The following is an 11319-nucleotide window of genomic DNA, read 5'->3' on the forward strand; positions in this document are numbered from 1 at the left end:
ACCTTAGAGTAAAACAGGTATCTGATTTATAAACAAGTTCCTCCACTAAATATAAATGTCTTGGGGAAATGGATTGTGATTTATTTGTTTTTGTATCATCTGACAACAAGCAGGTACATAAAATTTTGTTTAATGTCAGAATTATAATGGTATTTGATTTTATTCAATTCAACAAATATTTACTTTTACTAAACACTTTTAGTGCCTATTTAAAGTAAAAACAAGTGCTCAGGTATGTTCCATGGTAAGTATTTCCATCACCATATATGCAATATCTTCCTATACAATGTCCTTTACATAAACCTTTCCTTCATAAATGAAGGTGCCAAAATTGATCCCCAAGTAGTACTTGTAGTTAGAAAATTGTGCAGGGTTTATTCTGGGTTCTACTATTTTACTAGTTGCATGATTTTCACGTATAAAACATGGAAATACTCTCTGTCCTGTCCATTTTACAAATTAAATGAAATAATGTATGTGAAATCACTCTGCAAACTTCATGACATTTTATAAACATAAGCTATGGTTATAATTAACCTTCTCAGCAGAATATGCTCTTGAAAGATGAATGGTCTGGTAATGAGTTGCTTCTACTTTACCTTTATCTCCTTTGTGAATCACTGTTGATGTATAGCTTATATACAAAGTCACGGCAAAAAGATAATTGCTCCTCTAAACACTTGACCTAACACCCAATGCCACAACCAGATTGACAAGTAACAGAAATAATCAGCATTTGGAAATGTTAAAACTGATGCTTAAATATGTCAAACTAAGATATATTGATGATCTTATTAGTACAGCACAAAACTTAGTATTAATACTCATGTTGTTGTGAACTTGATCTATGTCCCAAACCATACAAAAGAAGAAACCTAAAAGCTCACAACATACCATCTCCTCACATTTATACAATGATTTACAATTTACTTCAGCACTTTCAAATCCATTAGTCAGTTCTCAAAACTAATCTGAAAAGTAGGTTGTAGGTAGGGCAGATATTTTTATTAACCTGTATTAGAGGTGAAGAAACACATTAAATGACTTGCTCAAAGCAGAACCCAGCTAACAGGAAGTTTGATTATTCAATTCAAGTCCTGTTGTATGCTATGTTCCTTGCACTTGCATTTTAGGATCATTTAGGTGAATGAAACCATTACCCTAAATATCAACTTGAAAAACGTGTACATCAATAAAATCTGGCAAATAATTCCTTTTATATTTCTTTATGCTATTCTGCATTATCAGTGCTGAGTTGTTTTGTTTTCAATATTCAAATTCATGTATTAGGAAGAAGCTCTGGTGACATAGTGTCTAACCAGAAGGCTTATGGTTCAAACCCACCAGCCACTCTGTGGAAGGAAGATTGGACAGTCTACTTCCATAAAGATTTATCACCTCGGAAACCCAGTGGGGGTCGCTGTGAGTCAGAAATTGACTTGATGGCAGTGGGTTTGGTTTTTTTGTTTGTTTTATCCTCAATTTCATATTAATCGCAATCTGTATCAAATTTACCTGTTTTACTGTGCTGCACTGATAAACCTACCTTTACTAAGGCTAACTTAAATAAGAAATTTTAAAGTGGACTTCTGAATGTGATGATATTTATTAGATCTCAATGCTATCTAAATTTGCCATGTGTTGGAATTGATTCAAAGGCACTGACTTTTTAAATTTGCCCTATGAGCTAAGCTTTGCCAGACAGGTAAGCAAAATAAAAAGTTAGCACTTGGTCTCACTTTTATCACCAAGAGTAACTTACACCTCTTAAATGCTACTGAGAAATTTTCTATCAGAGGTGTAAGAGTACCAAGAAACTCTTGACTTCCACACCTCCTCTGTCACTCTAACTCAAAAAATGTGACTCATATTTGACAGTCTTCCATTATTAAAAATATCACCAAATGAGAGTGAGATAAATTAGCTTAATTTCCAACAGGTTAGAAGGTTAGACCCCAGATAACTCTAGAGCTAAGATTAGTTCACTATAATTGGTGTAGCTTGTGTCATTCCTCAATTGCTGACACAAAAATTAAACTCCTATACTACAGCAATAAAATGGCATGTAACCAAGGAGCATGGAAAATGTTCTGCTAACTATATGAAGAGTAAATGAAGGGTATATAAAGAAAAATGTAGCATGTCACCTTCTTTCAAAATATTTTCTGGTACCCTGTTTCATATATTACACACAAAATTCCACTTTGGTGATTTTAACTGGATTAGTGAGCCTAAGAAAGGCAAACTACAATGCACACAAGGACCAAGTGACATGACAAAAGCATGCTGTTTAGGTACTTTCTGCATCAATTTTGCTTTGTTAAAAACCTCTAAGTTCAAAATGTATCTTGGAAACCAAAAACCATTAATGCTAAAAAAGGCATAAAGTAAAGCTCTAACCTTGAGAGAGAGTAGCGTTAAGAAACTGACAGTACAAGAAAGGCGGAAAGCAGAGTGCTGCAGAATGGAAAAAACAGTCCAAACTAGAAAAAACACAGAAAGGAAAGCAACATTCAAAAAAAGATTAGTCAAGCTGCAAAAAATGCAGTACTTAAAAAAAAAAAAAAAAATCAGATTATAAAGAGAAAAGAGATTATCTGAAAGACAAAACAAATGCAAATTTTAATATTTAAGGTTAAAATTTTCAGTTAATAAAATAAGACAACAGTGATAAAATCCCATTTAATAAATAATGTTGATATGACATAAATGGACAAAGGTGTCCATCTATGCTCTAGTGAACAGCCTTCAGATAGATCCACTAAATTAAAAATTCTGTATAGCAGATACAATTCAAAGTATCTACTAATGTGAACAAACATAATGTGCTTCAGAAATTTCTGTTGTTTCTGTAGTTTGTGTTGATGGGGAACTCAGTGGGTTATAAAATGAAGAAAGTATAAGAAAAAAACAGTTACCATAGGTGAAATAATGGGTGAAACAGCAGGGCATTCCATAGCTGAGACACAGTTACAGCAGAAGGCACAAATACAAATTTTGTAACCTTTAGCTTTCTCAGTAGTATCACATTAGCCTTCTCTGCAACTTAGGGAACCCATGCCCTACATGACACGGAATCTCACAAATTCAAATAATGGACCCCTCACCCCCAAAAAAGAAAAAAATTAACAAAGCATGTGTTATCTGCAAATGCAGTATATATACAAATACTTATGTTATTTAAAATAAGGACAAAATTCCTATAAATAATTCTCTATATCTGATGGCTAAAAATTCCCACTTAGTTTACTTAGAAAAAAATTCAATGTTGACTTTTTTAGATTTATTAAAATGGGATTTTTTTACTCCTTTGACAATATTAACACAAAACTAAAATATTCTGATATTTTAAAGACAGCTCTCTTCATACTACACATTTGACAATTTTATACAACTCTGAAGAATCACCACCACAAAAGATTTCTTTATAGGCCACTAGAGATTTAAAGACAAGAGAGATTTACTTTTAACGGCCAACAGCCATCAGAGAATGCAAGTTCTTTTAAAAGCTCTATTAAAGGCTGCCAAGATACTGTAAATGCACCATACCAGAATGAGTTTCTAGATGGAGACAGAAAAATCAGACCACAGCATGGCTAAAACATGCTTTTGAAAATTCCCACTGCTGGCCAGAAATCAAAAGTAGCTAAAAACCTGCTTCTAGCTATTCTGATATGAAGTACAGTTGTCTGCTCAGGAATAGAGAGCCATCTATTCCTAAGATTTTCCTGGGGCCTTTTTTGACACACAGTGAACAGCAACCAATCATTCTCATCCTAGATTTTCTAATTTTTATTTTTTAAGTAAGAGTGAATCATCAAGCAAAACACAGTAATTCTTATAGCTTTCATTTAATCTTTACATCCTACTCATAAAAATCAATTCAAAAATCCAGGAGGGAAAAAACAAGGACACATTTTTCCAATTTTAAGATTGGAAAATATGGTTGCCGTATGTCTAATGAATGGTGAGGCAAACAAGCTGCAGCCCAAGGATGAAATACAAGGCCAATATTCAAGCAAACTTACAGGCACAAAATGAACTAAGAGCAGTATATTGATCTGCTTTTAGCCAGATATATTTTGTCCACTCTTCCATCCAAATCAAATCTGTCATCTGACACAGCATGTGCAGTTCCCTTCTGATAATACATTTAGGATTCTTTTTTAAGTTGTCTTACCTTTTGTAAATTAGCCCTGTCTGATAGTGGAATCATCTCAGGAGTAAGAAACTGAGGAGGATCAATGCCCTTTATTAACTTCTGATTGATTAAGTGAAAAGCCAAGGCAAACTGATCCTTTGAAAGCTTGCCACAGCCCTTTGTGTCACATAATGCCCTGTAAAAATAAACGAAATTAATAGCATATAAACATCAGAAGGCTGGCGATTCAAATCCACCACCCACTCCTCAGAAGGAAGGTTGGGCAATTTACTTCCGTAGTGATACCGCCTTGGAAACCCAAGGAGGGGTCGCTATGAGTCGGGTCCGACTTGACAGCACATAACAACAACAAACGACAAACATCAGAAGTATCATTCTAAAAATTCAGGAGAAAAGCAATCTGACTTTTTCTAGAGTTTAAAAACTGACCAGCTGAATTAAAAAAGAAAGACTTATCAACTTGCAGCTTGTCCAAAACTTATGCAAACGTTAGAATAGATTAAAATGGTTAAAAAAAAAAAAAGAGAGAATGTTTACCCTGATGTTGAGAAGGGGCCTCCAATCTGGGATTACTTTGTGCTTTCTCACCAATTTCCAGAACTACTACTACAGAGAGTAAGAGCTGTGGTGAGCCAAAGAACCCCAACATTTCCTACTCCGAAGATTTTCAACATTAAAAGATGAAACCTAAGTCTCAACAAATTTGGCTCACTGGTAGCACCAGAATGATTCTAAGAGAAGCAAAAATTTCCATGTCAGCTTGCTTCCTGCAACTCTTAGAGTAGGAGGATATAAGGATCACCAAGTGAGAGCAGAAACAACAGCTGAAAATGGTGATCACATGTGAGGAGAAGGCAGCAATCTGGAAAGCTTTAAAAAAAAAATCACTTGAAGAGAAACGGCAAGTGTTTTGTTCTATCTGTTTTCTCTCTCTCTCTCTCTCTCTCTCTCTCTCTCTGCCTTTCTTAAGCTCAGCTTTCTGAAGTCCTGACACGTTTGATTCATTGAAAGCCAGTATGGCCTGATGAAAACACTATGGACTATGGTGTGAAATAAACCTTGAATTCCAGCTTTTCCACTTATTTCTCTTTGTGACCTTGACCGAAATTTTTAACCTCTCTTGAGTCTCAGTTTCCTCATCTATAAAGTGGAGATGGTAACACCCATCTTGTAAGGTTACTGTGAGGATTAAAGACAAAGTATGTAAAAGTCTGGGCATAATGTCAAGCTTGTGAGAGCTGCCATTTATTACGCACAGTGCCTAGACTAGCATAGATGCTCAAAAGTAGCAGCTATCATTAGTTATACACATATTTAATTTTTATCAGTCTTGGATTCTTGTTCCTTTTAAGGCAGACCTACTGTCCTCTGTTCTTTTCTAACTTTCTCTTTGCAAGTATGCAGTTCCACTTCTGATGCTTGCTGCCCCTGGAAAACCTCAAGATAACCTCTGGTAGCCACCATTTGTTTGTCAGTTTGTCATACAGTGGTGGCTTGCATGTTGCTGTGAAGCTGGAAGCTATGCCACTGGTATTTCAAATAGCAGCAAAGTCACCTATGGTGGACAGATTTTGGCAGATCTTCCAGACTAAGACAGATTGAGAAGAAAGACATCCACTTCTGAAAAACACGGCAACTGAAAACCTGATCAACGACAGTGAAATACTGAAGGACCAGGCATTGTTTCGTTCTGTTGTGCACAGGGTAGCTATAAGTCAGAGCCAACTCAACAGCACCTAACAACAACAACATATTTAAGCAAATTGATAGCAGGTACACTCTATAAAGCATTTTCATATACATTATCTCATTTAGTGTGAAACTGATTAAAGACACTAAGGTTTGTCTGTTTTAAGGACCAAATATGTTATTCCTATGTAAAGGTATGAAAGTATACACATACCCTACAGAATTATACAAATATGCCTAGAAGGTATCATTTTACGTATCATTTAAGTTTCAGATGTTTAGACTCTTCCTTAAAAATGTAAGCTTAATTTAGTAATATAAACAGATACTGCATTTTAACATTCTAAATATAACTGACACTGTCACTCTCACAAAGCTTTCAACAACCCATTGTGAAGTTATAACCCATGGTCAAGTTTTTGTTCTTTATCCAAAAGATATCCTTAGATTTACATTTTCTCTATAAAGAAAAGAATTCTGAAATAAAAACTGTCCTATTTATAAATGACTAAAAAAAGAACAAAACTGGAGTTGATACAAAACCATGTTGTTCTTTTAAAATCGATTTAAATAAAGTCTTACCAAATGCGGGCTAGTAAGGTAGAAGGTAAACCTGTCTTCAGGAAGATTTCACGGACTTCCAATCCAGACACAAATCCATCCATATCTTTATCAGTTTTCAGAAAGATTTCATCATATTTAGCTTTCTCGGCAAGTGATACAACCCACTACGGGGGGAAAAAAATACAGTTTTTCTGACAAAATGAAGCGAATTTTGAAGAGTCACTCTTTGAACCCATGAAGTATCTGTCACAAATTCTGAACAATTTACTCCCCTATGTATAGCAAAGGAGCTCTGGTAGCATAGTGGCTAAGGCACTTGACTGCTAACCAGAAGGCTGGCGGTTCAAACCCACCAGCCACTCCTCGGAAGGAAGGTTGGGCATTCCTACTTCCGTAGTGATACTGCCTCGGAAACCCAAGGAGGGGTCGCTATGAGTCAGGGCTGACTCGATGGCAAATAACAACAACAACAACAATAAATGTATAGCAAGGGAGCCCTGGCGGTGTAGTGCCTAAGGCATTTGACTGCTAACCAGAAGGCTGGCGGTTCAAACCCACCAGCCACTCCTCGGAAGGAAGATGGGGCAATCTAGTTCCATAGTGATACTGCCTTGGAAACCCAAGGAGGGGTCACTAGGAGTTGGGTCCAACTCAACGGCACATAACAACAACAATGTATAGCAACAGTGTATTATTTTTGTCATACCCCAATCAAAATGCGGTTGTGAAAAGGAAATAAAAGAAATATATACATAAATTGGGACTATATTTATAGATGTCCATTCTTTTTATTTTTTCAAGTAATGTGAAAATTTAACCACAGTTAACTCTTGACTTATTAATGCCCACATTAATATGGGTAACTGAGAGAGCCTACATCAACAAAATATTCAGAAAATCTTAAACCTTCACTTCTTACAGTTTCAGCTTCCAGAATTTTTAACTATAGCCAAACTGTCCAATTTTCATATTGTGCCATTATTTTCTTTTACTCAACTTGATTAGAAGCAGGTTGGAAAGAATAAAGGCCTTGGGCAATCCAAAATTAATAACCTGACCCCAAAGAATCAAGAGTTAACCAGAGATTAAACAAAAACACCTATTAATTATGCCACTGCAAGCATGCTGTGTTAGCATGGAGAATCTTCCAACTTTAGTTCCAGGTAAGTCAAGGCAAAACCAATGAAACAATCCATACGTCCTAAGGCTAAAGGCACGTAAAGTAATAACCCCCTTCTCTGGGACATCACATTATGCAGGTTCAACCAAAGGAAACTTTAAACCTTTGATTGTTCCTTCTATCTATATCAACTAATCAACTGTTAAATACCATGCACTTTGTTTAAAAAATAATAATTTTTTTAACACTGATAAATCTATACCTGTCTTAATGGTGCTTTGGTAGGTAAAATGCCTACAGGTGGTAAGGAGTGGTAAGGTTCCTTGGCTGATGATGAAGAGGGGATCAACCACATTGAGCCTGAAATACTGACCGTTTTTCTTTTAGAAGGTGGCACCAAGGCTGGAGGCAAGGACATTGGTACAGGTTCCTTCTCCAGTGCACAGTACACCAAAAACATGGCCTTCAAAACAGATGAACCAGGATCATATATACTTAAAATATTTAATGACATTCACTTATTTAATTTATTATTGCTCACTAACAATGCATCTTTAAGCTGTTCCCAAAAATCTTTTTTCAAGAAATTAAACTGAGAGGGGAAAAAGACATAAAGAAGGAGAAAGGAAAGGAGGGAGGGAAGAAAGGAAAGATCAAAGCTAAGTAATTTTTAGGAAGATAATCCTAAATAGCAAAAAATCAAAGACACCTCTTTCAACTAAAGGTCTTATGATATCAAAAGCAAACAACAATCTGGAGGGAAAAAATTAAAAAGAAATAGCTAAAATTGCTGATCTCCCTAATATATAAAAAGGTCTTAGGGAAAAAAAAAAAGAAAAACCAAAACACAATAGAAAATGAAATACAAATACCCATCCTTTAACATATGAAAACTTAACTTTACTCAATTTTCAACTCTACTCAATAAGAAAATTACAACTTAAAACTATATTGAAATGCTATTTTCCACCCAACTGGCAAAAATCTAAAAGTTTCATAATACACTCTGTTAGTTAGCCTGTGGGGAAAGAACCCTCCTACACTGCTAGTGGAAGCTCAAATTGGCACTACCCCTGTGAAGGGCACACTGGCAATATATACCAAATTGCTTATGTATTTCCCCTTTGATTCAATGATCCTACATCTGGGAATCTGTCCTCAGTGTTACTTACCTATATATGAAATACTGTATGAAAAAAGTTATTAATTGAAGCATTGTTTGTATCAGCATCTAAGTCTCATTAACAGAAGGCAGTTATAAAAATTATGGTACATGCATATCATGAAGTATGTAGAAACAATAATTCACAAGAAACATGTTGTATCTTAACTGTGGTATACAATTGTCAAAACTCATCAAATTATACACTTAAATTGGAGGCGGTTCATTGTATGCAAAGCATTGTTTAATAAAGCTGACAAGGAAAAAAAGAATCATGGAGCTCCTTATGTGAAAAGACATAAAGTATATACTGTTAAGCATAAAAAAGGTATAATGAGGAAAAGTATGTATAATTTGTTATCTTTTGTGGTAAAGAGGGAATAACTATTCGTATTTGTTTATATTTGAATAAAGAAATTCTAGGAGGATACACAAAGCAAGAAAAGTGATTGGTTATAGTGTAGAAGCAAATGGAGCAGTTGTGGGCAGTGATGGTATGGAAATTTTTTTTCACTAACTACCTTCTTATATTTACTGATTCTTCTAACCATGTACATGTTATTTAACATGTTTAATTAATATATAAGTATTTGCACAAAGTAGGACAACTTGCATATATAGACTGTTCCAGGCTATATCCCCTCCATTTTAAAGGCTGTAAGGAAGGCAGCTTCAAGATTTTCAGAGAATGAAAAGTTTCCATGACTATCTTCAAGCATGTGAAATTACTCAAAGCAACTTAGAACCTCCAGAAAAGATTCCAGCAGCAACCAGGAGGAAGCCTGAATATTTCTTCTTAATTTTTTCCTCCCCAAGAAATGTGTTTCTACATTTTTTGGGGCTTTTAAATGAATATTTACTGAGCACCTAATCTATACCAACAACTGCTCTATAATTTCAGTGATTATTAATGTTGTTTCAAAAATGAAGAAACTGAAGCTCCGACACAATAAATAATTTGCGCAGTATTGTATGTTGAAGTGACAGAGGAGGATTCAAACCAAGGCCTTCTGACTACAAAGCTCTTGTTTTTTCCAGTTTGGTCAGCTTTATTAGTAGTGCACAAGTAATTTTACATTGTCCAACTTTTCCCTATGGGAGCTCTGGTAGCATAGTGCCTAAGGCATTTGACTGCTAACCAAAAGGCTGGCAGTTCAAACCCACCAGCCACTCCTCGGAAGGAAGACTGGGTGATCTACTTCCGTAGTGATACCACCTCGGAAACCCAAGGAGGGGTCACTGTTCGTCAGATCCGACTTGAAGGCATTGAGTTAGAGAGTTTGGTACTTTTCTCTACAAGTGATAAAATTAACCTTTAACCCATTGGTACCCAAATTTTAGCAGGGATAAGAATTACCTGGAGTTGATAAAGCAGATTGCTGGCTTCACTCCCCAAATTCCGGATTAAGTAAATCTGAGGTGGGGCCTAAGAATTTGCATTTCTAACAAACTCCCAGGTAATGCTGATGCTGTTTGCCCTTTTGCCCTGGGACCACAATTTACCACTTAAACTAAACCAAGAATTTGCCTCCCATTCACCCATCAACTTAGAAGAACTCAATTTCAGTTTTAGAAACACACAAAGTTTCTGTCTCTAAAAGCTTGAAGTTCCAGAAAGAAAAGGATCTGGCTAACACATACTTCCAATCAAATTCACAATACATGTAATAGTGTTAGATTCGCACCGAGCTAAGAGAAGTGACTAGTATGCATATTAAAGGTCAGCACGCCTCTTCCTGCAGATGGGACTCATTTCCTGGAAAAGTGGACACTAGAAGCAAAGAAGCCTGCCAGCCATCTGTTGCCAATAGACAACACATTTTTTTTTTTTTTTGCAAGTTTAAAAAAGAAAGTTTCACATTGCCTTGAGAGTAGTTTCCCCAACAAAACTGAAGCCAAAAATTTTCTACCAAATAAAACAGAAAAAAGTCAACAGTGTATTTTTAATACTGCAGTGTGTAATTTTGTTTTATTACATTATAATTTATCCTAATCAAAGTCTACTCCTGAAAGAAATACAGCAACTAAATCAAGAGATGCTATACTCACGTTAAAAAAAAAAAATCTGGCTTGGTACCTAGTTTCTAAACTGAAAAGTACTTAACAAAATGCATTTACACAGATAGAGACAGACACTTAACTAAGAAGCATTTAGAATGTCTTTTTGATGATTTCCAAGTGTGATAGTTGGAGCTGTGTGTCAACTTGGCTGGACCACAATTCTGTGTGGTTTAAGCTGTTGTGATGTGGTTATTCCCATGATGGGATCAGATGATTATGTTTGAGCAGGCAATCTGTTGAAAGGGAGTTTCCCTAGGGGTGTGGCCTGCTTTCAGTATATCCAAGGACATCCTGGGAAAACAGACACTCTTCTGTGGATCGGGATTCTGTTCTGCTGCCTACAACTGTCCATGAGTGAACAGTCCACCATTAGGCCTGGAGATCTTGGATTTGTCATTTGTTGGAGTCAACAGCCAGTGTGCTGCCTACCAGCCTTGAGCTCCACAGCCCCTGAGGTTGCAAGAGTCGGAAAATCCTCCAGCTTGACATTTGATCCAGGAACTTTGGACTTGCCAGCTTCTATAAGTGTGTGAGCCATTTTCCTAAGATAAATTTCTCTCT

At 35.9% G+C, this 11319-nt stretch overlaps 1 protein-coding gene across 1 annotated transcript in view; it reads right to left on the reverse strand.

The window, feature by feature from the left end:
• Nucleotides 1–11319, reverse strand: part of EPS15 (epidermal growth factor receptor pathway substrate 15) — a 191869-nt gene that overhangs the window by 111718 nt on the left and 68832 nt on the right. The window contains exons 9-11 of the mRNA XM_042781661.1: nt 7909–7998; nt 6434–6579; nt 4181–4337 (exon numbers count right to left, since the gene is read on the reverse strand). Coding sequence (XP_042637595.1) covers nt 4181–4337; nt 6434–6579; nt 7909–7998 — 393 coding nt within the window. The remainder of the gene's footprint in view (nt 1–4180; nt 4338–6433; nt 6580–7908; nt 7999–11319) is intronic.

The sequence above is a fragment of the Orycteropus afer genome, unplaced genomic scaffold (assembly GCF_000298275.1).
Source record: "Orycteropus afer afer isolate SDZICR_OR568_19922 unplaced genomic scaffold, OryAfe1.0 scaffold00145, whole genome shotgun sequence".
NCBI lineage: Eukaryota > Metazoa > Chordata > Mammalia > Tubulidentata > Orycteropodidae > Orycteropus > Orycteropus afer.